Source organism: Typha latifolia, chromosome 2 (assembly GCF_019914945.1).
Source record: "Typha latifolia isolate L0001 chromosome 2, TyphaL0001v2, whole genome shotgun sequence".
In the NCBI taxonomy this organism is placed as follows: Eukaryota; Viridiplantae; Streptophyta; class Magnoliopsida; order Poales; family Typhaceae; genus Typha; species Typha latifolia.
In genome coordinates, this window is record NC_133087.1 from 12,949,583 (window position 1) to 12,977,115 (window position 27,533).

General features: G+C 35.8%; 5 protein-coding genes and 1 long non-coding RNA gene across 7 annotated transcripts; all 6 read right to left on the reverse strand.

The window, feature by feature from the left end:
• Window positions 1-2,931, reverse strand: LOC140782927 (rust resistance kinase Lr10-like). The gene is made up of 3 exons (XM_073129809.1): window positions 2,079-2,931; window positions 1,587-1,610; window positions 1-1,367 (listed from the first exon to the last, which is right to left on the reverse strand). The coding sequence occupies exons 1-3, from the start codon at window positions 2,833-2,835 to the stop codon at window positions 280-282; spliced, it is 1,869 nt and encodes a 622-aa protein (XP_072985910.1). The 5' UTR covers window positions 2,836-2,931; the 3' UTR covers window positions 1-279.
• Window positions 2,932-9,524: 6,593 nt separating this feature from the next.
• Window positions 9,525-11,870, reverse strand: LOC140781945 (LEAF RUST 10 DISEASE-RESISTANCE LOCUS RECEPTOR-LIKE PROTEIN KINASE-like 2.4). The gene is made up of 3 exons (XM_073128257.1): window positions 11,130-11,870; window positions 10,787-10,953; window positions 9,525-10,704 (listed from the first exon to the last, which is right to left on the reverse strand). The coding sequence occupies exons 1-3, from the start codon at window positions 11,807-11,809 to the stop codon at window positions 9,575-9,577; spliced, it is 1,977 nt and encodes a 658-aa protein (XP_072984358.1). The 5' UTR covers window positions 11,810-11,870; the 3' UTR covers window positions 9,525-9,574.
• A 329-nt stretch (window positions 11,871-12,199) lies between these two features.
• On the reverse strand, window positions 12,200-13,653 carry LOC140781946 (LEAF RUST 10 DISEASE-RESISTANCE LOCUS RECEPTOR-LIKE PROTEIN KINASE-like 2.5). The gene is made up of 3 exons (XM_073128258.1): window positions 12,935-13,653; window positions 12,622-12,758; window positions 12,200-12,534 (listed from the first exon to the last, which is right to left on the reverse strand). Exons 1-3 carry the CDS (start codon window positions 13,651-13,653, stop codon window positions 12,200-12,202), a joined length of 1,191 nt encoding a protein of 396 aa, XP_072984359.1.
• A 1,638-nt stretch (window positions 13,654-15,291) lies between these two features.
• Window positions 15,292-16,674, reverse strand: LOC140781947 (rust resistance kinase Lr10-like). The gene is made up of 2 exons (XM_073128259.1): window positions 16,509-16,674; window positions 15,292-16,439 (listed from the first exon to the last, which is right to left on the reverse strand). Exons 1-2 carry the CDS (start codon window positions 16,672-16,674, stop codon window positions 15,292-15,294), a joined length of 1,314 nt encoding a protein of 437 aa, XP_072984360.1.
• LOC140781948 (LEAF RUST 10 DISEASE-RESISTANCE LOCUS RECEPTOR-LIKE PROTEIN KINASE-like 1.2) lies at window positions 16,654-17,573 on the reverse strand. The gene has a single exon (XM_073128260.1). The coding sequence runs from the start codon at window positions 17,568-17,570 to the stop codon at window positions 16,848-16,850; it is 723 nt and encodes a 240-aa protein (XP_072984361.1). The 5' UTR covers window positions 17,571-17,573; the 3' UTR covers window positions 16,654-16,847.
• A 2,345-nt stretch (window positions 17,574-19,918) lies between these two features.
• LOC140781077 (uncharacterized) lies at window positions 19,919-24,042 on the reverse strand. Of its 2 annotated transcripts, XR_012107636.1 has the most exons (4): window positions 23,854-24,042; window positions 23,627-23,763; window positions 21,090-21,155; window positions 19,919-20,282 (listed from the first exon to the last, which is right to left on the reverse strand). It is a non-coding gene; the product is annotated as an uncharacterized lncRNA (long non-coding RNA). The 2 variants fall into 2 exon arrangements; XR_012107635.1 differs by having other exon boundaries at window positions 23,627-24,040.
• Between the last annotated feature and the right edge of the window lie 3,491 nt (window positions 24,043-27,533).

Sequence of the window (27,533 nt, forward strand, 5' to 3'; positions counted from 1 at the left end):
TTGGAAAAATATGAATATATTGCTATGTGTACAAATGCAATATAGCAAGGACAAAAACATATACTTCAGCACAAGTAATTGTATATATGTAAACACTTATCGATATGTAAATTGAGGCGCCTCAACTTAATGTGGAAACTAAGATCCAATTCGAACGCACATTAAACCGATTAATCTAAATAGTGGTGTTCATCCGGACAGCCCAACTAAAGCTTCTAGATTTTCTTGCATTGCCCAGCTCAGTCTAACCCAAGAATGATCATGGAAATAACTTGATTCTTATACTTCATTAAGAATCCTGGTACTATCATGACCAATAGAGGACACGAAAGGTTTGGGGGGCATCTGCAAGCTTTGCAAGTCACCCATCAGCATCTGCATTACTCTTGTCATGGATGGTCTCTCTGTTGGATTCCATTGTATGCACCACAATGCCACAATGGCAAGTTTCTTTGCAATCTCTGACTCACTTTCTGTCATCGCTATTTCCAAGCCCAGATCTTGCCCATTAACTAACTGGTCATAGACCCACTCTGGAAAATAAATCTGATTCTGACTCTCGATTTCTAGATCAACATTCTTTTTCCCACCCACCATTTCTAGCACCAACATTCCAAAGCTATAAACATCAGACTTGTAAGACACTGTCCCGAAGTTTCTGGAGTACATCTCTGGTGCAATGTAGCCCATTGTTCCCCTAGCTGCAGTCATCGTAACAATGCTCTGATCCCTTGAGCATAGCTTTGCGAGACCGAAATCAGAAATCTTTGGATTCAAGTCGTAGTCCAACAAAATATTATGGGGCTTGATGTCGAAGTGCAAAATGCGTTGATTGCAACCTTGGTGGAGGTACTCGATTCCTCGAGCAATTCCAAATGCTATCTGCTGCAATTTTTGCATCCTTAATGCTCCACGAAGGCCATTAGAATCTCTGGAGAAGATGTACTTCTCTAACGACTCGTTGGACATGAACTCGTATATTAGTGCATGAGTTGTTCCTTCTGAACAAAAACCCAGGAGACGAACCACATTGACATGGTGAATTCTCCCAATGGTCGCCACCTCGTTGATGAATTCTTCGCCATCCCCTTTGGATCTCTCAAGCATCTTAACTGCGACGGGCACTCCATTCAGTAATTCGCCTTTGTAAACACTCCCAAATCCACCTTGCCCCAACTTATTTTTGAATCTTTTGGTCATCTTCTTGACTTCTGAGAAGGTGTACCTGGTAGGCTTAGTGGTTGTGTATGTCGAGAGGAATTTTTCCACCTTCAGACGTGTTTCTCTCTCTTTGTCTGATTTTGTATAGAGATAGAGAGGAATAATCACCAACAGCAAAAGTAGAACCAAGGCAGAAGCAGATGTTGCTATAGTGAAAGAAGGAAAAGTTAGAACATCTTTTTATACTGTCATGTGAATTAAACCTCTCATACATGAGGAGAGAGAGAAAAAATTTATCATACTCTGCACTAAATTCTATTTCCAAAGGAGAAGTTGTAAGTGCGCAAAATTATCCCTATAAACGTTCAATTATTTATTGCCCTTTTAATTCAAATTGTATGCTTTGAAGTGCAGAAGGACTTTACCTGCGATGAGCTTGACATGTGAACCTGCAAAATTCAAGCATGAGAAAGTCAGAGCTTCAGAGGGTTGCCTAGTTACAAATTTATTTTGTTCGCTCATATTGCAAATTGCCAACTCCAGATAAAAGAAACTAAATATAAATACGACCATTTGGTTATACATGAGTCACATTGGAAAAAGAAAATAATTAATAATTACAAACTAATGTATGACGCGAAAGCAATTAGCAGAAGTTCTATAATCAAATTCACAAAGCAAATCGAAAGTTCAGTGGCATTTAGCAAAGAAGGAGAATTTCGTTGTATTGGAGAAGGATTAATCTGGGGAAAAAAGAGCCACTTTCTTTGGATTAAGCATCAAAGTAGCCCGTTATAGATACCTAACTGAATGCCATTTGCAGCTTTCTTTACTCTGAAACATTTGATATGCTTAACAAGGAGAAGGAAATATGATTAGATATGAGGGATTAACAAGCAGGAAATTGCAGGGGTTACCATGAATACGCAAGTCTGTCCTGCAGAATGATTGGTTACTTGCTGATCTAAAACCGCAATCCTTTCCTTCTGCTTCACAGGCTTGGCATTTATGTGTGATGGGAGGAACAGACCATGAGAGGATCGGATCGCGATATTTCATGAAATCATTCACTCTTTCTCGCAAAGTGTTTTCATAATAATTTGGAGATCCAAAGGGAATTATATGACCCTTTGAAACCACCATGCAATCCGAAGGGAGTACGCTCACGTCCGCCTCTGCGTCCACTGCATAAATGAACTGATTTGCAGTGCTCATGCATTCGATGGGCACAATAAGATCATCCCCACTATTTGTGTTGAGTTCTCTTGGACATCCCAACAAGCTGAATTCTTCATTCACCCTAGGTTGATATACCGTGGTTGTCAGGTTGATGGAGCTAAGGGTTTGAAGCGGGCAGCGTGGCCACGAGTCCCATAACTTGATAGTGATTCCGCCATTAACATAGTCAATCGCAGTCACGTTATAGGGGCCTAATTGAGGTAGGACTAGGACGGTGTCGCTCCCCGAACACGAGAGCTCCATGCCTGGAGCACCACAGATTGGAGAACGCGATTTAAGTCGGAAGGGGTACCTGATCTTGAGGCCGCCTCTTCCTCCGCATCTTGAAGGCGGGCAATTCTTGAAGAAGTCTTCGTCGTCATTTCCAAATGCAGTACTCTTGCTTCCGGCACAGAAGAATAGAAACAACAGTATACTGGCAAGTACTTTGAACATTGTGATGGAAGTCTATGAAAGAGGAATGCGACGGAGTTGCAGGTTGAAGGAAAGTATTAAGTTTGGAGGGAGGGATGACCACAACTCATCGTATCATCTGCTACTTTGATTGGTTGGTCAAGAATTAAAGAATTGTCTTCTCCCTTGACAAAACTCTTGGCATCAGTCATGTCTGGCTGCTTCACTTGGAGAAGACTAGTAAAAGTCTATCATGCTTAATCAGTTAGTCTGCTGTGATTAATGCGTCAGCTTCAAAAGAGATGTGGACTCTACATATGTAATTAAGAACTTATCTCATAGATAATTCAAAGAACGTCAATAGCAAGATGACTATCAATCCAGATGCTAATCTAGACGAACCAATTCAATAGCGCGGGGAATTAATGAAGCAGAATTGTTATCAAACTAGCCTATATATCTACCCTTTTTTTCATCACACAGAAAATTAAAAGGAAGAACTTTTTGCAGCTTATAGTACGGAAATCCATGCTGAAAACAACAAAAACTAATCAAATCTGTTATTTAGTCTTCTATTTCTGCTTCTCCACGCTTCTGGCATGAAGTTAGTAAGTGTTAATTTTACTTGCATAATTTCCCTGGTGTCCTAAACACTTGTTGATTTAAACATGACATTACTGACACACATTTAAACAAAGTATTCTTTATCAAAAAGTCTATCTTTACATAAAGACAACCGATCACCACCAATAGACAATATCAATCGTATCAACCAGCAGGAAAATTACATCTCTTAAGGACCATCCATTCCTTCGGTCGTTACACTTTAATTAAGTCTTTTATAAAAGTATTTGATTACTTGTTAGAAAATATGTTCTCAATTAGAACGCTAAACAATAGCTAAAATTGGAAATTCAAAAGCACATGCAAACATAATATTTTTAACGTAAAAAAATCCTTTATAAAAAAAGGAAAAAAATCATGAATCTCTTCTCCAAGATCAAACCAAGTACTATAATAATCAGCGATTACAGAACACTTACAGGCATAGTTCCTAGTTTCGGCCGATTTCAGCCCTGCTGCAGCTACTGCTAGTGGTTCTAGCAGGCTCCTGACAACAACCGCCAGCAATTGCAGAGAGAGAGAGTGAGAAGGAAAGAGGAAGAGAGAGTCAAGGAGAGAGAAAGAGTGTGTGTGCAGGGAGAGAGAGGGAAAGATAAAACGAAAGAGAGAGTGCGGGAGAGAGTGGGATAGCTCAGACTAACAGTTAAAGGAATAGGAAAGAAGAGATGGAGGAAGAGAGATTTTTACTTTTTAGGCTTTATATGTGAGTAATTATTATTTTTTATTTTCTTATAATTTTTTCTAAATTTTTAGAAACTTCTTAACATTTTTAAATAATATTTAGAATTTTATTTAATTAAAATAGTCTGATCCGATACAGGCGACCGATACGGTCAATACTTATCTTTTTTCTGAACGGTTGATCTCAATCCCGATATCGATTTTTGAAACCTTGCTTACAAGTCGTCCATTACTATCCACAACAATATCTAAAATGATTTGCTTGACTTGACTTCTTAGTACATCATTTTTCATACTTGGTACCCAAATCTTAGTGACCTTCAAAATTGAAGACTTGCCTTTGTGACCCTCAGAGTAATAGCAAACGCAATCTTGAATTATATAGAGCTCCATCAAAATATGGTATAAAAATCTCACCATTCAACTATTCCAACTTTGTTCTCTCCCAAAATATTTTCAATAACCTCTAAGAATGACTCTATTTTTTCTTAAAACTTCTTTTGTATAGTCCCAAAAGATAGGCTCCTCAAAAGCCCTAATTTAGTGCCAACTCAGACTAAAAAGAGGAATATTTTGCTCTCCATTCGAACGGATTAAATCTCGTCAAACGTCTAAGTGTTTTCAGTGTATCTCATTCAAAAGCCCTTCCCATATTGAGAATATTTTACTCTATGAAAAATATTTTACTCTCTAAAAAATTCTTTTTGAACAAAATCAAATCTCATTCGAACAGATTTCAAACTAAATTTTTGCAATACTGAAACAACTCCAATTTTGATTGCCAAATAAAAAAGATTGTACTATTGATCTTGATAATAAATCTAAAGAACTTACATCATGAAAGACATTGCTTTCTCACACATTTGTCAATCACAAAAAACTAACACTGTATATATAATTTAGTGCATTATCAAAATGTTAATCACCAGAAAATAGAGTCAAATATTCACTAAGTTTTGATCCACTACACTAACAAATTACACTTTGATATATCATTATTCGTTGTCAGAAAGATCCTCCTTCTCAGAAATGATTGATAACCGATCAAAAATAGACTTCATGGACGATAGCCTCATAGAGTTTGGCTGTGAGGAGGAAAAGAAGGGCCTAATGGCATTTTCAAGCTATTAGTGTCACCTTCCAACATCTCAACAACTTTGCTCATGGAAGGGTGATTTGCGAACGTCATCTGAATGCACCATAATCCTACCAAGCATAGCTTTCTTTCTACTTCATGTATCCCAATAGAGTTATCTATCATGAGCTCTTCTCCTTGATTAAGCCGATCATAGATCCAAGAAGGGTAGTAAACTTGGCTTGAATTTTCCATTTTTGGATTCACATTCTTTCTCCCTCCAGCCATTTCTAGTAACAGCATTCCAAAACTATAAACATTAGAATTGTAGGATATTACACCAAAACTTTTAGACACCAATTCATGAGAAATATATCCAATGGTTCCTCTCGCTGCACTAAGGGAAACTACACTGTAATCCTTTGGATATAACTTTGCAAGTCCAAAGTCAAAAACCTTTGGATTGAAATTATGATATTATGGACCAGATATAGACGATCCATTCGTAGAATGATCCTGAGATTTTGAGGGGTAGTAATCTCAGAAGTTCCGGATATAATGACTTTGGAATGAAGTCAATTAGAGATCCAGATGGAAAATTATGGTTAAAATAGTGGAGCAAGGTTGAAGTAGGCAAGAATAGTAATTAATCGACATTGTAGCGGTCGTCGGAGGGTGGTGGAGGACCGTTAAGTAGGGTGGCTGATGGAGGAAGGTAGTGGCTAAGGTTTGGATGCTTGAAAGAGTTTTATGGTTATGATCTACTCCTATGAAGATAAAGACGATCTAATAGCTACGATAAAACGGTAAATGCAAGGTAAATAAACTTAAATTAAGTCAATATTCATTCAACACTTTCATTCAATGATTATCAATGAAAGCTACATTCCACATATTTATAGAGACTAACCCTAGACTGATTTTCATTAGGATTTGTCTTATTAGCTTATATTAAAGATAAATATGACCTACAAATAAATATAACTGAGCTAAATCAACCTTTTCTTACCTTTCTCGAAATATTTCCTCGTTCTTACAAAGATAGAGTCATAATATAGAGAAGACTTCAAATATGAAAGTTGTAGATCAGGACATCTTCAATCTTCTCCGTATAGTTTCGTAATAGTCGGTCAACTGATGAATATTTATAAAATATTTTTCTAAAACTGCACAGGAGTTAACTGAACTGAACTTAGGTAACTAAATAAACTCTAATCTACTTAGACTCTAACTAAACTACATAAGCAGAATAAATAAGATAACTAAATTTAATCCATCAAGCCCGATGTCCCTATGATGTGATCTGATCTAACCCGGATCGCATCAATCCATCATTCACTTTATCCTCAAGGTGTCCATGGTGGTTTTCAAACCTTTGTTCTCTCTCAAACTTTATATCGTTGATCTTGTTGTGCGTCTCGTCTATCACTTGAAAGGGGGCCCCATGGTGATTTCTTCTCTAGGGCCCACTGGTTTGAGCCGTAGTCCGCCTTAGTTGTAGGTGGCTCGGGCCAAATCCTAGCCACGAGTGATTCAAAACAAACTATAGCTATAGTCGGTCTTGCCATAGCCCTAGGCATTGTCAAATTAGAGCAAGCCCTAGCCATCAGACGAGGTGGGTTTTTAGCTAGTGGCATGTCATCATGTGGTGGGGTTGGGCCTTGAGATGCACACTCAAGGGGTGTGTCCGCTCCAAAATCTAGGGTGCTTCCATACCATCGGTTCGATGCACTCTTATTTGACCATCGTGGTGTGCGTGGTTTCTCCCGTGGTCAATTTGTGAGTGGGTTGTTCCAGCATGGTCGATGGCACAAGTGGTGCGGGGTGGTACTAGGAAAACTTCTGTTAAGGCCTGAAATGAGTCCTTGAGGATGGTTTGGATTGAGTCCTTGAGGGCTTGAAATGAGGCTTGATCTCCTTCAACTCGATGGAAAATTCTTAAAAAGATGCTTTTGCCCACACCGGCAGCTCATTGTTGATAGTTGCTGGTGGTGCTAAGGAAACCTCCATAGGAATAGAGACAAGTTCTTGGTCTTCCATGGTCGCAATCTCCTCTAGGTTAGCTTTGGATCACATGTTCATTATTGTCCGAGGAACATCGGCTCTGATACCAATGTTATGGACCAGATGTGGAACGATTCATTTGTAGGATGATCTTAAAATTTTGAGGGTAGTAATCTTGGAAATTTTGGATCTAATGGCTTTAGATTGAAGTCAATCAGAGATCCGAATGAAAAGTTATGGTTAAAATAGTGAAGCTAGGTAGAAGTAGGGCAGAACGTTAATTAACTGATATTGCGGCCGTCGTGGAGGGTGGTGGACGGCCGTAAAGTAGGGTGGTTGCTGGAGGAAGGTGCTGGCTAAGGTTTGGATGCTTGAAAGGGCTCTATAGTTATGATCTACTCCTATAAAAATAAAGACGATCTAATGGCTACAATAAAACGATCCAAGGGTGGTGATGGATGGCCGTACTATAGGGTGGCTATGGCTGCTGGAGGTAAAAGATGGCTAGGGCTTGGAAGATTGGGATTTTTCTTAGATTTCTCTCAATGATCAATGATCATTATCAACACATGTCAACCCATATTTTAAGAGTAAAATCTCTAACGGATCGGATCCACATGAGGATTATTCTATTTATTTGAAATTTAAAATAATTAGATAAATCTAAGTAACTAACTTGACTCGACTTAATCAATATGGTTGGATTGTAATAATTGCCCATTTTTAAAAAATAAAAATAAAAATAAAAATAAAAATAATAAAAAACCTTGATGCATTTTTATAGATTAGAGTGACTAGATTGAGATTATGATAAATTTTAAATTATCCCCTGATTATGCTTAAAATCAAACTACCCACTAAACTTTCATATGTATCACTTTTCATTATATGGTTTTAAAATTATTAATTTTTTCATCTAAACTTAACAGAGGAAATATAAATAATTATAATTTTTCTATGATATAAATAATCTTATGGTTTAAGTAAATATGAAACTGATACCCATTATGATAAATTTTTATATCATGACTATATATTTAAAGGAATATATGCATATTATGAGAGATAAAAATTAAGATTTGAGGTTGTAATCTTAGATAGGAAAAATTCCCTCCAATAATTTTTAAATTTTAATTTCTACTTTCTGTGTTAAATTTAGATAAAAAAAAATGAACAGTTTAGTATTAGTATAAACCATACAAGGGCAAAATAATACAAATAAAAATTTAGGAGGATAGTTGAATTTTAGGCAAAACTATAAGGGGCAATTTATAATAACCCTTGACATTAATAAGTTACTATGCTATAGGAGTCATTTTTTGAGTTAGTCACTTATACTTGCATCTTATATATTGTTTTTAGGTGATTTGTTCACATTCCAGGATTCTCATGCCCTTTTTTCTTGGATCATTTTGGTTATTGTGAAATTATTTTAGTGTGTACACTTTTTCAAGAGTTGACATCTTGATAACCATGCAGTCAGCTGTATTCACTCTATTTGACCTATAGATTTAGTGTTATTCACACTGTGATTATATACAAAAGAAAAGATCAGTGAAAAAAGTTATCATGTATTTATTGTGAAAGCCATTTTATTTATGTCTAATTCGGCATTGTTCATATAGAAGAATTAAAATCTATTGCAAGTATTTATTTTTTAGATGTAAGAAAGTGGCTACATATTGTGTGTATAAAAGCTGTAATTGCACCTATATTATATATACAAAAAGAAGTCAAACTACACTACTTGTGTGATGATGAAGTAAGCCACCATTTGGCTACAGCATAGAGTTCTCTACTTCGATTGGTTTTCTTTTGTTGTTCTTTTCTTAACTAAGTGCATTACTAGACTAAAGTATGAAAACACTACTATAACTCTATTGGATGACCTGGTGTGCATGAACCGTCGAGAGCATAATATGTACTTTAATTATAGGTACACATGTATCTCTTCACTGTGAACTACGTAGAATGTGTAATATTATTTCATAAGTATTTCAAAGTCCTAAAAGTGCATCAATAAGAAATATTTTTGGATGAAAATTCTATAATCTTAAGTTGACTTTTAAAAATGAAGATGATTCTTGAACTTTGTGATACATAGCTGGAGGAAGATGATGGCTCTAATCCTTGCGGATCCAGACGTAGATTATTTAATTTATTTAAAATTTTAAATAATAAAATAAAATTAACTAACTAACTCAATTTAGCTTGACTTGATTCAAATGACTCAACTGACTTTGACTCTGATGGTCGAATCATAACAAACACTTTATATATGATTTAGTGCATTATCAGAATGTTAATCATCGAAAAATGAAAGCACAGCAAAGAAAGTAGCAGCCAAATATTCATTAAGTTTTGATCTACAATATTAACAAATTACACATCGATATATCATCCTTCGATGTTGGAAAGATCTTCTTGCTCAGAAATGATTGATAACTGCTCAGAGATGGACTTCATGGATGACAGCCTCACAGAGTCAGGCAGCGAGGAGGAAAAGAAGGGCCTAGCTGGCATTTCTATGCTATTGGTATCACCTTCCAACATCTCAACAACTTTGCTCATGGAAGGGCGATTTGCGGGCTTCATCTGAATGCACCATAATCCTATCAGGCATAGCTTTCTTTCTACTTCATGTATCTCAATAGAGTTATCTATCATGAGCTCATCTCCTTGATTAAGTCGATCATAGATCCAAGAAGGGTAGTAGACTTGGCTTGAATTTTCCATTTTTGGATCCACATTCCTTCTCCCTCCAGCCATTTCTAGTAACAACATTCCAAAACTATAAACATCAGACTTGTAGGATACTACACCAAAGCTCCTAGACACCAATTCAGGAGCAATGTATCCAATGGTTCCTCTCGCTGCACTAAGGGAAACTAGACTGTAGTCTTTTGGATATAACTTTGCAAGTCCAAAGTCGGAAACCTTTGGATTGAAATTATGATCTAGGAGGATATTGTGTGGCTTGATGTCAAAGTGCAAAATTTGCATATCACATCCTCGGTGGAGGTAATGGATGCCACGGGCCACACCAAGGGCGATATTATTAAGCTTCTCCCAAGTGAATGGCCGATGAGCACTCGTCCCTTTTGCAGAGAAAATATATTTGTCAAGTGACCCTTTAGGCATGTACTCATACACTAGAGCTCTCTTTGATCCTTCGGAGCAAAACCCAAGAAGTTGTACTACATTTATGTGGTGAATCCTGCCAACAGTGGAGACTTCATTGATAAATTCTTCCCCGTTGAGCTTAGAATTTCCTAGCATCTTAATGGCAACATGGTGGCCACTTAACAGAGTGGCTTTGAAGACAGAACCAAAGCCTCCCTGTCCTAACTTCTCTCTGAAGTGGCCTGTAATTGCAATGAGGTCGGTATAGGAGTATCTCAATGGTGTGAGTGGTTGCTGGTTTCGCAAAAACTTCTCTACGTTGTTGATGGAAACACGAGTACTCCAAAATTTGTAGGCCAGGAAAATGTAAATTGATAACGGTGCAAAAACAAACCTCGCTAATGCTGAAAAAACAATCTTACTTGGTCATTGCAAGTAAAGAATTTAACAGTTTATAGTATGATACACATTATTGCTTTACCGTACCTATGATTGGCACAATGAACATTAATACCGTCAGATTGATGAGGAAGAAGACGAGAGCGAATGTGCTATTAAAGTAGAAACCCGGGCAGGATAAGAAAGTCGCCACATTAAACACATTAAAGATGAATGTGGATACGGAGGAGAGGATACCCTTGCCACTAAGTTCACTGCATGGCATGCAAATTAATAAGTCAGATCATTCATGTGAAGCATGCAACAGCAGACTTTGGAAATCAGATGTTAGTTTATTTAGAAGTATTCATCTTTGTGGATATGAATGGGAAATTTCTACTGTTTAAATTCTTTCTCCTCATATATATAGACCTACATGGTAGTTTCTTACCTTAACGACTCTCTGATGCACATTTGGACTCGTCTGGACCGAGATTGCATGGCATAGGAAAGAATGAACCCCTTTTGTAGGAGCTCAAAAATATCCATCGTTGAACTCATATCAGCGGCAGAATCTATGAGAGTCGTAGCAAGAAATCTGCACGAAGGCTCGACAATTCCCACATTAAGTGGATCGACTACAGCATAGACAGAGTTGTTGTTCCGGCTTAGGCAAGGAATATGCGAGTACTGTTGGTCTTTGATTGGCTTCGCGCAGCTAATGAAACCAACACGATCGCCTAAGTAATATGGGTCAATGTACTCGAATACATGAAATGGTAGAGAAACTTGAGGAACACTGCAGTTTCCGCTCACGAAGGCAAGATCCACAACATTGATCGTCCTTTCTTTGTGGGAGATGCTCTTGACGAAGAACTTGCCTGAATGAAGCTCCAGATACGGTTTGTCGTCGTCGCAAATGAGCTGGCAGAGCGGAGATCCACATTCTGGTGGATCAGTTTGTAAACCGAAAGGATACTGGATGTCGTGAAGATACCCGCAAGAGGAAGGAGAACAACCAGCAACAGTGGAAAGGAGAGGGCATAGCAGCAATAAACAGATTGGCAAGTCTAGTGCTTGGATGGTTTTGCGATTCGTAGAAGAGTGCACCGCCAAAAACCTTTGCACCATATCTGATCCTTAATTCCTTGGAAGTAGGAAGCACACACATTGTTAAACAACCACAGCACAAGTCCTAACCGTTGGATATAAAGAAAAGAACGAAAGAATTAATTGATCTCACTTGATTTTAATTTCTTGAAGAAAGTTTTAAGTCAAGTCTGGCTGCTTGACTTGGGGAGACTGTCAGCAACAACAAAAGTAATGACTCACAGGAAGAACGGTATACTGACCAGTCGCATCATTGGAGAAAAAGGAACAATGGTATATACTAGCAAGTCTACACATTGTGAACCACCAAAACTTTCTTAATGACTAGTCTTTAGTTTGAAGCCTTAAGAAACACTTCTAACCCCTGAGATTGGCCGTGTATTGTAAGTTACCGGAGCAAAACCCAAGAAGTTATACTACATTTATGTGGTGAATCCTTCCAACAGTGGAGACTTCATTGATAAATTCTTCCCCATTGAGCTTAGAATTTCCTAGCATCTTAATGGCAACATGGTGGCCACTTAACAGAGTGGCTTTGAAGACAGAACCAAAGCCTCCCTGTCCTAACTTTTCTCTGAAGTGGCCTGTAATTGCAATGAGGTCGGTATAGGAGTATCTCAATGGTGTCAGTGGTTGCTGGTTTCGCAAAAACTTCTCAACGTTGTCGATGGAAACACACGTACTCCAAAATTTGTAGGCCAAGAAAATGTAAATTGATAACGGTGCAAAAACAAACCTCACTAATGCTGAAAAAACAAAATCATCTTACTTGGTCATTGCAAGTAAAGAATTTAACAGTTTGTAGTATGATACACATTATTGCTTTACCGTACCTATTAATAACGTCAGATAGATGAGGATGGAGAAGAGAGGGAATGTAATATAGTATAAACCCGGGCAGGATAAAAAAGTCGCCACATTAAAGATGAATGTGGATACGGAGGAGAGGATACCCTTGCCACTAGGTTCACTGCATGGCATGCAAATTAATAAGTCAGATCATTCATGTGAAGCATGCAACAGCAGACTTTGGAAATCAGATGTTAGTTTATTTAGAAGTAATCATCTTTGTGGATATGAATGGGAAATTTCTACTGTTTAAATTCTTTCTCCTCATATATATAGACCTACATGGTAGTTTCTTACCTTGACAACTCTCTGATGCACATTTGGACTCGTCCGGACCAAGATTGCATGGCATAGGAAAGAATGAACCCCTTTTGTAGGTGCTCAAAAATATCCATCGTTGAACTCATATCAGCGGCAGAATCTATGAGAGTCATAGAAAGAAATCTGCACGAAGGCTCGACAATTCCCACATTAAGTGGATCGACTACAGCATAGACAGAGTTGTTGTTCCGGCTTAGGCAAGGAATATGCGAGTACTGTTGGTCTTTGATTGGCTTCGCGCAGCTAATGAAACCAACACGATTGCTGAAGTAAGATGGGAAACCGGCAAATCTACCACTACCGCTAAAGTCATATGCGCTACTGTACCGGAATACATCAAGTGGTAGAGAAACTTGAGGAACACTGCAGTTTCCGCTCACGAAGGCAAGATCCACAACGTTGATCGTCCATTTTTTGTGGGAGATGCTGTTGACGAAGAACTTGCCTGAATGAAGCTCCAGATACGGTTTGTCGTCGTCGCAAATGAGCTGGTAAAGCGGAGATCCACATTCTGGTGGATCAGTTTGTAAACGGAAAGGATAGGGGATGTCTTGAAGATGCCCGCAAGAGGAAGGAGAACAACCAGCAACACTGGAAAGGAGAGGGCATAGCAGCAATAAACAGATTGGCAAGTCTAGTGCTTGGATGGTTTTGCGATTCGTAGAAGAGTGCACCGCCAAAAACCTTTGCACCATATCTGATCCTTAATTCCTTGGAAGTAGGAAGCACACACATTGTTAAACAAACACAGCACAAGTCCTAGCCGTTGGATATAAAGAAAAGAACGAAAGAATTAATTGATCTCACTTGATTTTAATTTCTTGAAGAAAGTTTTAAGTCAAGTCTGGCTGCTTGACTTGGGGAGACTGTCAGCAACAACGAAAGTAATGACTCACAACAAAAGTATATTTAGAGGAATATATGCATATTATGAGAGATAAAAATTAAGATTTGAGGTTGTAATCTTAGATAGGTGTGCATAACTTGTTTTAAATTTAAAGAATAAGAAGCTGTGAGTAAATTTAAATGAGAGGAAAATGACAATCATATCCTTTTAATATTTATTATGTGGAAAAATTCCCTCCAATAATTTTTAAATTTTAATTTCTACTTTCTATGTTAAATTTAGATTAAAAAAATGAACAGTTTAGTATTAGTATAAACCATACAAGGTCAAAAGAATACAAATAAAAATTTAGGAGGATAGTTGAATTTTAGGCAAAACTATAAGGAGTCATTTTTTGAGTTAGTCACTTATACTTGCATCTTATATATTTGTTTTTAGGTGATTTGTTCACATTCCAGGATTCTCATGCCCTTTTTCTTGGATCATTTTGGTTATTGTGAAATTATTTTAGTGTGTACACTTTTTCAAGAGTTGACATCTTGATAACTATGCAGTCAGCTATATTCACTCTATTTGACCTATAGATTTAGTGTTATTCACACTGTGATTATATACAAAAGAAAAGATCAGTGAAAAAAGTCATCATGTATTTATTGTGAAAGCCATCTTATTTATGTCTAATTCGGCATTGTTCATATAGAAGAATTAAAATCTATTGCAAGTATTTATTTTTTAGATGTAAGAAAGTGGCTACATATTGTGTGTATAAAAGCTGTAATTGCACCTATATAATATATAAAAAAAGAAGTCAAACTACACTACTTGTGTGATGATGAACTAAGCCACCATTTGGCTACAGCGTAGAGTTCTCTACTTGGATTGGTTTTCTTTTGTTCTTCTTTTCTTAACTAAGTGCATTACTAGACTAAAGTATGAAAACACTACTTTAACTCTATTGGATGACCTGGTGTGCATGAACCGTCGAGAGCATAATATGTACTTTAATTATAGGTACACATGTATCTCTTCACTGTGAACTACATAGAATGTGTAATATTATTTCATAAGTATTTCAAAGTCCTAAAAGTGCATCAATAAAAAATATTTTTGGATGAGAATTCTATGCTTTAAAGATAAATCTTATGAGTTGACTTTTAAAAATGAAGATGATTCTTGAACTTTATGATACATAGCTAGAGGAAGATGATGGCTCTAATCCTCGTGGATCCAAACGTAGATTATTTAATTTATTTAAAATTTTAAATAATAAAATAAAATTAATTAACTAATTCAATTTGGTTCGACTTGATTCGAATGATTCAACTGACTTTGACTCTCGTGGTCAGATCATAACAAACACTTTATATATGATTTAGTGCATTATCAGAATGTTAATCATCAAAAAATTAAAGCACAGCAAAGAAAGTAGTTGTCAAATATTCATTAAGTTTTGATCTACAACACTAATAAATTACACATCGATATATCATCCTTCGATGTTGGAAAGATCTTCTTGCTCAGAAATGATTGATAACTGCTCAGAGATGGACTTCATGGATGACAGCCTCACAGAGTTAGGCAGCGAGGAGGAAAAGAAGGGCCTAGCTGGCATTTCCATGCTATTGGTATCACCTTCCAACATCTCAACAACTTTGCTCATGGAAGGGCGATTTGCGGACTTCATCTGAATGCACCATAATCCTATCAGACATAGCTTTCTTTCTACTTCATGTATCTCAATAGACTTATCTATCATGAGCTCATCTCCTTGATTAAGTCGATCATAGATCCAAGAAGGGTAGTAGACTTGGCTTGAATTTTTCATTTTTGGATCCACATTCCTCCTCCCTCCGGCCATTTCTAGTAACAACATTCCAAAACTATAAACATCAGACTTGTAGGATATTACACCAAAGCTTCTAGACACCAATTCAGGAGCAATGTATCCAATGGTTCCTCTTGCTGCACTAAGGGAAACTAGACTGTAGTCCTTTGGATACAACTTTGCAAGTCCAAAGTCGGAAACCTTTGGATTGAAATTATGATCTAGGAGGATATTGTGTGGCTTGATGTCAAAGTGCAAAATTTGCATATCACATCCTCGGTGAAGGTAATCGATGCCACGGGCCACACCAAGGGCGATATTATTAAGCTTCTCCCAAGTGAATGGCCGATGAGCACTCGTCCCTTTTTCGGAGAAAATATATTTGTCAAGTGACCCTTTAGGCATGTACTCATACACCAGAGCTCTCTTTGATCCTTCAGAGCAAAACCCAAGAAGTTGTACTATATTTATGTGGTGAATCCTTCCAACAGTGGAGACTTCATTGATAAATTCTTCCCCATTGAGCTTAGAATTTCCTAGCATCTTAATGGCAACATGGTGGCCACTTAACAGAGTGGCTTTGAAAACAGAACCAAAGCCTCCCTGTCCTAACTTCTCTCTAAAGTGGCATGTAATTGCAATGAGGTCGGTATAGGAGTATCTCAATGGTGTGAGTGGTTGCTGGTTTCGCAAAAACTTCTCTACGTTGTCGATGGAAACACGCGTCCTCCAAAATTTGTAGGCCAGGAAAATGTAAATTGATAACGGTGCAAAAACAAACCTCCCAAATGCTGAAAAAACAAAATCATCTTACTTGTTTATTGCAAGTAAAGAATTTAACAGTTTGTAGTATGATACACATTATTGCTTTACCGTACCTACGATCGGCGTCAACGGAATTAATACCGTCAGATCGATATTGTAGAAGAGATCGAATGTGCTATTAAAGTGGAAACGCTGGCAGGATAAGAAAATCAGCACATTAAACATGAATGTGGATACGGAGGAGAGGATACCCTTGCCACTAAGTTCACTGCATGGCATGCAAATTAATAAGTCAGATCATTCATGTGAAGCATGCAACAGAGGACTTTGGAAATCAGATGTTAGTTTATTTAGAAGTATTCATCTTGTTTTCTGGTCTTCTGGATATGAATGGGGAATTTCTACTGTTCAAATTCTTTCTCCTCATATATATAGACCTACATGGTAGTTTCTTACCTTGACGACTCTCTGATGCACATTTGGACTCGTCCGGACCGAGATTGCATGGCATAGGAAAGAATGAACCCCTTTTGTAGGTGCTCAAAAATATCCATCGTTGAACTCATATCAGCGGCAGAATCTATGGGAGTCATAGCAAGAAATCTGCACGAAGGCTCGACAATTCCCACATTAAGTGGATCGACTACAACATAGACAGAGTTGTTGTTCCGGCTTAGGCAAGGAATATACCAGTACTGTTGGTCTTTGATTGGCTTCGCGCAGCTAATGAAACCAACACGATTGCTGAAGTAAGATGAGAAACCGGCAAATCTACCACTACCGCTAAAGTCATATGCGTCAATGTACCCGAATACATCAAGTGGTAGAGAAACTTGAGGAACACTGCAGTTTCCGCTCACGAAGGCAAGATCCACAACGTTGATCGTCCACTTTTTGCGGGAGATGCTCTTGACGAAGAACTTGCCTGAATGAAGCTCCAGATACGGTTTGTCGTCGTCGCAAATGAGCTGGTAAAGCGGAGATCCACATTCTGGTGGATCAGTTTGTAAACGGAAAGGATAGGGGATGTCTTGAAGATGCCCGCAAGAGGAAGGAGAACAACCAGCAACAGTGGAAAGGAGAGGGCATAGCAGCAATAAACAGATTGGCAAGTCTAGTGCTTGGATGGTTTTGCGATTCGTAGAAGAGTGCACCGCCAAAAACCTTTGCACCATATCTGATCCTTAATTCCTTGGAAGTAGGAAGCACACACATTGTTAAACAAACACAAGACAAGTCCTAACCGTTGGATATAAAGAAAAGAACGAAAGAATTAATTGATCTCACTTGATTTTAATTTCTTGAAGAAAGTTTTAAGTCAAGTCCGGCTGCTTGACTTGGGGAGACTGTCAAGCAACAACAAAAGTAATGACTCACAAAGAAGAACGGTATACCGACCCGATCGCATCATTGGAGAAAAAGGAACAACGGTATATACTAGCAAGTCTACACATTGTGAACCACCAAAACTTTCTTAATGACTAGTCTTTAGTTTGAAGCCTTAAGAAACGCTTCTAACCCCTGAGATTGGCCGTGTATTGTAAGTTATTGGAACCTGCCCGAAGCGAGCCCCCACTAGAGACAAGTGAAGTTAGTGAGCCGTATGATGAGCAACTATCTCCTGTGGTTTAGAGAGGACTCTTGCTGTTAATTAGTACCCCTTTGTTTTGCCCCTGCTTCAAAACTACGGGGCGTGCGCCCTCCGTTTGCTGGTCGCCAAAGACGAGTTTTCTAAGATTATAAGATCAATTCTAAGTAAATTTATTATGAATAAATTATTTAGTTATTAGTAATTTGGGTGGCTTAATTGTTCATAATTTATTATGAATCAATTATTTATTTATAATGAATAAATTGTAGGTCTTCGTGTCATCTGACAAAAGTCTTCTCCACTAATGACAGATACTTAGAGAAGACTAGTAAAAGTATATATCAAGTTTGACTTAGAGAAGACTAGTAAAAGTATATATCAAGTTTGACTTAGAGAAGACTAGTAAAAGTATATATCAAGTTTGACCTAGAGAAGACTAGTAAAAGTATATATATCAAGTTTGATAGACTTATGGAAATAACTACCATAATCAACTAAAATCAACAACTAACAAAAGTATATATCAACTAACAGTTAACTATAATTAGTTAACTGTGAATTTATGACAGACTTATGGAAACAACTAAAGGAATCAAATACTATCACAACATGCAGAAAATTACAAGAATAATATTTTGCAGCTTTCGACAACTTTATAGATACGGAATTTCGTACTTGAAACAAAAAAAACCAACAAAAGATGTTATTTAAAAACTTTGTATTTAGGCTGTCTTTTATTGCAGTTTCCTTTCACACTTCTATAGAGAAGTTATTAATTGTTTATTTACACAGTTTCCTTTTACACTTCTATAGCGAAAGCGATCCTCAAATCCCCACACAATGATCCAATGGAAATAGTAATAGATAAAAGCAATCCAAATAGGAAAATCACAAATGTGATGCTAATGGCAGTGTAATAGCAAGCAATCAATCTAATCATGAATAAGAACTTCTACTTCAAGTAATCCACAAAGAAGAAAGAGAGAGAGAGACGGAGTTTACAGGGTTTTGTTGATGTGCCTACTTTCACGGGCAGTGCAAAGCTTTAATCCACTAATTCAAATCCTAGTATAGAGGGTTTCCACACTCTAATCTCCCTCAATATAATAGTGTTTATATCTTTCAAGTTTTCCCTTTGCATAATAACCCTAAAACCCCAATTTAACTATTTATAAAGTAACTTGATGGAGAACAAAATTCTTGGGGCATTTGAATGCTTGTAAGCTCGTTCGAACGCTCTGGACTGCCAGTCCAAAAAGAAAAAGGATGTTCAAACACCCCTAAGACCTGTTCGAATGCCTCTAGTGTACAAAATCCTCTCGAGCTGAGCATTTGAACACCATCAAGACTTGTTTGAACGCCTTCAGTATGCAATATCTTCTGGAGCATGAGCGTTCGAACGCCTCGATGGCCTGTTTGAACGGCCCTAGCATATGGAGCCTAGAACGCTAGTCTGCGGCAAGTCCTTTCTAACCGATCGAATCCTATTTTGAATAGATATCTTAATTTGAGTCAATCTTCAACAGTTATTTGAGTCAATTTCTCACTTTTTATTTATATTTTTAGCTATAATTATTATACTATTATTATTAGTTGACAACCAAATACTCTATTTTCTTATTTTAAATTACAAATATAATTTTAAGAGTAATAAGAATAACTAAACTAGATTTCGCAAAACCGGCAACCAACTGCCGTTACAGAGTAAAATAGAATTCTTCTGTGGGCACATTCCAAAGCAGAGCACTTTTCACCGTAAGGACTAGCTCTACATGATGATATAATGACCACCAATAGAATAGACTCCACCAAACCAGCAAGAAGCAATCTTATCCCATAGCTATTTTTATATGATTTATTATATTACCAATATGTTAATCACCATGCTTATAAATAAAACGTTAATAACCAGGGAAACTTGAAGATGGAAACTAGGAGAAAAATAAAATATTAATCACCAGGAAAAGTTGAAGATGGAAACTAGGAGAAAAATATTCACCTAGTTTTGATCCACTTCACTAACAAACTACATATTAACATATCATCCTTCTTTGTTAATCTAAAAGATCTCTCTTGCTCAGAAATAATTGATAACTACTTAGAAATGGAGTTCATGGAAGTCTGCCTCGTGGAGTTTGGCTACGAGGAGAAATAATGGCATCAGTGGCATTTCCAAGCTATCAATATCGCCTTCCAATATTTCAACAACTTTGCTCATAGGAGGGCAATTTGTCTGACTTCATCTGAATGCACCATAATTCTACCTGGCATAGCTTTCTTTCTACTTCAAGATTCTCTGTAGAGTTATTTATCATGAGATAGATCCAAGAAGGATATCATACTTGGCTTGATTCCATAATATAAGTGACTTGACTATACACATGATTCTAGATTGTACAACTCTAATGCAAGTGATTTTATTTACAAATCTAACATTATAAAGCAATTGCACTTACAAGAACTAACTCTAATTCATGAACCATATACGATGTTGGACAAAAAAAGGAAGATATTTTTATATACTTGCCATTGAAAACTTTTAAAATAATAAAATTATCACTACATTCTTCAAAATATCATATTGATTCTCATATTTATATTGAGAAGTAACTCTAATGCATGGACCATAGAAAAACCTTCCAATGAACTTTAAAGGGACTTCAAATTGAACTACAAATCATAATTTGGACCTATTTCAACAAGCAAATCCCCTAAAATTAGACAAAAAATAAGCTTTCACTACAACATCTAAATTTATCATCAATTCAAAAATATAAGAATGATAATAAACAGAGAATAGCTCTTAGAATTTATCCTTTTGATATTACATGTATGGCTTAAGATTATGTAACATCCTTAATTCTTACCATTATCTAGAATCCTAGGAATTCTTACAGACTAAAAACCCTTGCAACATTTAATCTACCCACTGAAATTGCAACACTATGCCAAACCAAACAATCTGTTGCTATAAGATATGAGAAAGAAATGTTGATTGACAAGCTTATGAGAGAAACCAAGTAGAATTTGAGAAGCTGAATGAGATATAACCTGCATTTACTATCTTTATCAGACAAAAGAAAAGCTAGATGTGAAGACTTACATAGAGCAGTAGAAACTAATCCTCCTCAGCTGGGTAAGTATCCCATTTGACATTCCAAATTAAGTCCTGAAAAATTCTAGTGATGCCAAGTCAAATTCACATAAAATAAACATCACCTAGCATCTTGTAGTGAACACAGCTAACAAAATCAGGACATAGAACTCATATTTTATGAAAGTATAAAAACAGTTAATAATTTTATGAATTAGCATTAACATTATAACATGGTTTCTTCTCTCTTTTTATGACATGAACAAGAGTACAAAAAAGAAATTGAATCAAAAGCTGGTATATATTAGCACATTACATATGTTGAGAGAGAGCTAGAAAGAATACTAATGACAACAACTCATTCCATTGATTGATCAAAGTTATGTTTACCATTTCTATCAATAGATGCTCCTACTCCAATTTTAGGTAGATTGATATAATCTAAACATAAAAGAAAATTTGGTAGTCCGACTAATAGAGACATTAAATCTCTAATATAGAATTGCATATTCAACTCCCTTTAACGGCATGTAAAAGATTAACAAAAATAAGTTATCCTGGTAGAAAAGATTAGTATGGTACAATCGTAATAAAGTAACCCATAAAAGGATTCCATTGAGATACATAGGATGAAAATTACCCCACATATACCGATATACCTTCCATAAGTACTGCCTTTATACTACTTCTAAGTACCCAAATTAGTTCCAGATACCAAGTGTTGATCCTACAGTTGTAGCTCAATCACAATCTGAATGTTCAACCTTAGAACTAAGTCTAAAAGCACAAACCTATTTTCTAATCATATTCAGCAAACAACTTCCACATTCTGATATATGGATTTTAGCCTCGTGATAAAACAACAAACCATATTCTTATTATTTTTTTCTTTTTTCTTTTGTATTTAATGAATCTTAAGATCCTAGAACAGTGGACTGGTGAAAGGAGGAGCACACCATCCCTATACAATTGGGCCACACTAATCCATTCCATCACATAAACATATTTGTCCTCAATTATCTAATCATGCCTCTAGGAGGAATCAAGCCTACAACTCCTACAAGAAATCCAACATCTCTACTAGTCGAGCTACCAAAGTTGGAGACTAGTGTTGGCCTAACATTTACAAAGGAAAAATGCAAACCAATACATAAATTGCAAGGAATAAGGTATTATTGCTGTATTATTCCGTCAAGATACTACTAACTTAGGAAACACGGATAATTTCATACTCTCGCCATATCTATGTCGGTGTTACCGTGACAGATACGATACTCGTCGAATACTTAAACTATCCAATTTTTCAGTATTAAAATTAATATTGGATAGTTCTCGAATATCATATGTGTATACATATGAGCCATGTATCATAAAGGTGTTGTATCCTTATTTTTCAAATTTGTCATGTCGGCATATCCGTATCGTATCGTATCGTATTCATATCCCGTATCTATATCCATGCTTCGTAGCCATTAACATTATAAACAGACTAAATGATTCATCATTAAAAATTAACTACTAGCATATTTTATCATGGATGAATTATTTAGTTCGATGTTTCATTGAAACATTTTGCATTTCGGCCCTATCTGATCTGAAACTGGCCCCCTAAAAGTAGCATCCAACCGAAACAACCATAATAAAAATAATAACAATTAGTTTAATATATGTTTTAAATTCAATGCTAGATTTGACTTGAATCTAATTTGTATCTAACCCAATATCAACTTCATTACTTAAATGCTATTAAATTTTGTGTGATGCTTTGAAAAATAAGATAAAGAAGACTATTTATTTAAAGAAATTCAAAACCGATACAATAAAATTAGAACCGAAACTGACCGAAATTTCCATTTCATTTTTAACCAAGTCAAAACCAAAACTGAAACTTCAAATTATCCACCATATTAAAAGCTTCAAACTACTTCAAACTTCAAGCTGATTATAATGCAAAAACAAAATATACTGCATCGAATTAAGCAACAAGCTCTCCTAACAATACGAACTAAGCTTCCACTAGATTCTCACCAAATGTTACCTCCTCTGGTATAAGATGTAAAGTTGAAACTAATTGCAAGCCCTAATGTTCCCTATCACTTAGGATTGCAAGAAAGAAAACTAAGAAAACACAAAACCTTTCAACTTCTAATTTGTTCCAGCTAATTATCATATAAGCCCACATGTCTTCAAGCAAGCATATCAATCAACATTAACACTACAATCTTACTATACGTAATTAAGCAATGAGCTCTCCTAAAACTAAGAACTAAGGTGCCACTAAAATCTACATCCTCTGATATAAAATGTAGGGTTGAAAGTATTTGCAAACCCTTATGTTCCCAATCACTTGGAATAGCAAGAAAGAAAAGTAAGAGAACACAAAACATTTCAACATATAATTCTCCAACTAATTATCATTTAAGCCCACATTTCTCCCATCCTATCAACATGACCGTACAATCTTTCTGCTCTAAGAGCTATAATTTTGGTGAAGAAAGAGGAAGACATGCCTAAAAGCACAATTAATGGGTGGTAATGGGAAATACCCAGATGCCAATTTCTTCCCAAGCAACTCTTGGTAGAGGAGACAAGGAAAAGAAACTTCCTCAATGGGCCTATTAATTCTCTTGGAGTCGTTTGCTTCCTCTTTCCCCTTCGACATCACTACCCAGCTAACCATCAACTATATAAGAAAAGAAGAGATCGTTCTCTTATAAAAGCAGAGAGGGACAAATAGGAACAACTCAGAGCCATCGATCGCCATTGGAGATACCGAGAAGACCGACCAAACCCAATAAGCGAAGAAGCTTTAAGGGAGAGAGGAAGCAGTTTCCCAAGCCAGTCTCATTAAGATGGCTCCAAGAAATCCATGTTTTTGGGCTCTCTCGCGTTTCTATTGTTGTTGGTCTCCTCTTCCCCTCTTCCACTGATAATGGAGAAAGCCGCCGAGAAAAGCAAGATGTAAAAGCCATGAACATTTCATAGTGGAATTCTTTGAAACTAATGTTAGAATTTAAATTATAATAGAGATGAGTTAATACGGTACGAGGGTCCAAAGTCATGAGTTTAAATTCTATCGTTCAACTGCTCTAATACTCCTCACCTCTGAAGCTGAAACAAGTTAAATGGGCCCAAACTAGTTCAGTTAATAGATTTAATTTATATAGATAAAATTTTATATTTTTAAGCGAAGATGAATAGATATAGCGATTTAAACTCATGACCTCTGACTCTAATATCATGTTAATTCGTTGACTACTCTAAAAATTTAAGTTGTTGGATAATAAAAATAATTTGTATTTTATATTCTAACAACTAGTATGGAGAACTAATGCAGTTAAATTTAATTTATAATTATCATTGTGAAATCGCAAGGAATGAGACAAAAATAAGAAAGTTAACAAGAGATTTTTAAGAAAGCAAGAAATTCCCTTCTTTTGAAGAAGACAGAGGTAATTTAGATATCTATAAATTATTCCATACATTATAATGGAATAATTTTTTGCTCGTACCGCCTAATATTAAATGAGAATTATAAAGAAAACAAAGGGGTTGGATTATAAAATTCTCGAAGTGTGAACCATAAAATAGGTAAAACATAGGACATGATTTTAAAAATTCTCTAATAAATATCATGCAAATTTTATTTTATATTTGGTTGTATTTTGCACTTCAAATCTTGAATTAGAAAGTACATTTAGATATATATGTTTATCACTAACATAGTGTTGAAGAAATGAAGCTTGATTCAACTCCTTAAGAATTCAAAGATATTTATCTTGATTTGTATGTAGCTAGATTAGAGAAATCAAGCAGCTCATTAAAGGCTTACTCTCCGATAATGATTTGAAATCATATAGACATCAAGACAAGTATTATATTCAAATATAGAAAAAAATTTGAATAAGAATACATACCTTCTAAAAAATGAGAAAAACACAAACCTCCATTCGAGATGGCTTGAATAAGGATTATTTTCAAAATCTAGATAAAGTAAAGTCCATCTCTACTAATATTTGTAATGAAAGTAGATGGCACCTCCCAAGCCCTATATTAGTTAAGATTAATACTAATGGTGCTTTTGATACTAGAACCAAGAAGATTGGTGGGGGTTTGATTATTAGAGATTCTAATGCCTATGTTTTGGCTGCAGAAGGAGGAACTTGTGCTAGCATTGAAGCAATATATTCTTAAACTTGGATGCTAAGGGAAGCCATGATAAGAGCCAAGGAGATTGGCTTTCAAGATGTTGTGTTTGAATCTGACTCTCAGATGCTGGTTAATTTGTTTAAACAGAAGACCTGTTCATGGAGGCTTAAAAATGTTATGAATGATTGTTACTAACTGACCTCTACTTTCACAAAATTTTAAATCCAACATGTCTAGGTTATGTTCCAACCACATGGGTTAGGTCGAGTCAAGCTAGTTAGTTAGATTTATCTTATTATTTTGAATTTTAAATAAATTAGATAATTCGTATGTGGATCTGATCTGCTAGTCATTTTTACTCCTATAAATAGGAGTGGACATATGTTGATAATTATCGTTGAATGAATATGAGTTTAGCCAAATTAATATTTTTCATCCTTATATTTTATTACAGCTATTAGATATTCTTTATCTTTCTAGGAGTATATTATAGCCGTAGAAATATTTTGACCTTCTAAACCCTAGCCATTTGCCTCCACCAGCAGCCACCTTACCTTACGACCATCCACCACCAACATTAGTCATCTGCCACCCTCCGACAACTGTCGTAACATAGGTTAATTACTATTATATCCTATTTGGCCTTGCTCGATTATTTTATTAATATCTTTTCATCTAGATGTTGGATTCTCATGAAACTAGATCCATTAGAGCCCTAACTTCTGAGGCTATCTCCATATGAATTTTCACAATTTTCTTACTTCTAGATCATTCGAAAATATGGTCCGTAACAGCTTATCAGGCTGCAAATTATGCAACTCATTAATTAGCATGCTATAGTAAATGTATAGATTTATTTTTTGTTGGGATGGCTTAGGGATGCCTGAGTTCTATACCATTTTGAATAAAGACGCACTTAGGTGCGTATGCTAGGTGCTATTAGGGTGTATTTTGAGCCTCTAGCTTACTTAATAAAGTCCTTTAATTTTAAAAAGAAATTAGCTTCCTCTCAAAATGGAGAAGGAAGGAGAAAATGATAATTAACAGGCTAATGTACATTTGTACACCTCACATGATTGGATAGGTTACTGCCAGCACCAGCGAAAATCTTGCCACATATCACATTTTATCTTTTTAAATACAAATTTTTCTAAGTGGAGAAGGAAAGAAATGAGAGCTGGGTCACTAGCGAGAGGTCGACCGTTGATGATAATAAATAATTTAATGTAACTGCTTGTAAAACTCACAAGATTAGAAAGTTTATTACCTACATCAGTCTCACTAAGTGTTAATAAAACTAAAAATTTTCCATTCAATTTCCTCTTAATATTGACATAAAACAATGATAATTAATGATTTACTGTAATGGCTTTCAAACTTACATGATTGAGAATGTTATCATCAGCGCCAATCTCACTTGGGTGTCATAAAACTAAATCTTTACAATATGTTACATTGTCTCTTTCCAAATTCGGTTGTCTCTAAGGCCTCATTTACTTTAGCAATAAGGCCAATTTTAGAATAGGTATAACACTTTCTCAAAATAAAGTCTTTATTTCAAGAATAGACATTCTTATGTTTATTTATATTCTAGAATAATAGTGTATTAATTATATTTAATGTGATATAAAGTGAGAGAAAAGATAAAAAAAAAGTGTGTTTTTTTTTTATAAAATTACCATGAATGTCATTTGATTTTATATAAAGTATATTGATGGGATAAATTTTAAGGGTAAATTAGTAATTAGATTAGTGCATTGTGCAAAATGTAATTTTGATAAATAGTTTTTGTATTCTAAAATAGGACTATGTGTTTAGTTATTATTCTGAAATAAGGAGTGGTATTTCAGTGTAAGAAAAGTTATTCATAAAGTGAACGGGAGCTAAGAGTGAACGAAAACAGATAATAATAATTAATGGTTTAACATAACTGCTTGTGAAACTTACATGATTGGATAGGTCATTGCTTCCACTAGTCTTACTACGTGTAACACCTAACTCTAAACACATGCATAGTATGAGCCCACACGGTACATGCAAGACACCTGACAACTTGGTTAGTTGCTGACAATCAAATAAACATGTAACAACACCATAGTTTATATACAATATCTAAACTAAAAATAACTCATATCTGGGTATCAACAATATATTGATAATTCTAATAAGGCCCACACAGGTCGTAACACATCATCAAGAGCATCTCACTATTACATATACACAATAGTGGTATATACATAATACATCAAGTACAAAGTCACATGTTTATAGTAACGACAAGGATAAAAACATCACTCTGAAAGT

Excerpts from the sequence above, each read along its gene's own strand:
- LOC140782927 (XM_073129809.1), bottom strand. The coding sequence starts at position 2,835 with ATGTTCAAAGTACTTGCCAGTATACTGTTGTTTCTATTCTTCTGTGCC. Across the intron at positions 1,611-2,078 it reads GACAGACTTGCGTATTCATG|GTTCACATGTCAAGCTCATC; the intron begins GTAACCCCTGCA and ends TGAATTTTGCAG. Across the intron at positions 1,368-1,586 it reads ACATGTCAAGCTCATCGCAG|CAACATCTGCTTCTGCCTTG; the intron begins GTAAAGTCCTTC and ends CTTTCACTATAG.
- LOC140781947 (XM_073128259.1), bottom strand. The coding sequence starts at position 16,674 with ATGCCATGCAGTGAACTTAGTGGCAAGGGTATCCTCTCCTCCGTATCC. Across the intron at positions 16,440-16,508 it reads TCCGTTGACGCCGATCGTAG|ATGATTTTGTTTTTTCAGCA; the intron begins GTACGGTAAAGC and ends TAAACAAGTAAG.
- LOC140781945 (XM_073128257.1), bottom strand. The coding sequence starts at position 11,809 with ATGGTGCAAAGGTTTTTGGCGGTGCACTCTTCTACGAATCGCAAAACC. Across the intron at positions 10,954-11,129 it reads TGCATCAGAGAGTCGTTAAG|TGAACTTAGTGGCAAGGGTA; the intron begins GTAAGAAACTAC and ends CATGCCATGCAG. Across the intron at positions 10,705-10,786 it reads GTTCATTGTGCCAATCATAG|CATTAGCGAGGTTTGTTTTT; the intron begins GTACGGTAAAGC and ends TTGTTTTTTCAG.
- LOC140781948 (XM_073128260.1), bottom strand. The coding sequence starts at position 17,570 with ATGGTGCAAAGGTTTTTGGCGGTGCACTCTTCTACGAATCGCAAAACC.
- LOC140781946 (XM_073128258.1), bottom strand. The coding sequence starts at position 13,653 with ATGGTGCAAAGGTTTTTGGCGGTGCACTCTTCTACGAATCGCAAAACC. Across the intron at positions 12,759-12,934 it reads TGCATCAGAGAGTTGTCAAG|TGAACCTAGTGGCAAGGGTA; the intron begins GTAAGAAACTAC and ends CATGCCATGCAG. Across the intron at positions 12,535-12,621 it reads CTATCTGACGTTATTAATAG|CATTAGTGAGGTTTGTTTTT; the intron begins GTACGGTAAAGC and ends TTGTTTTTTCAG.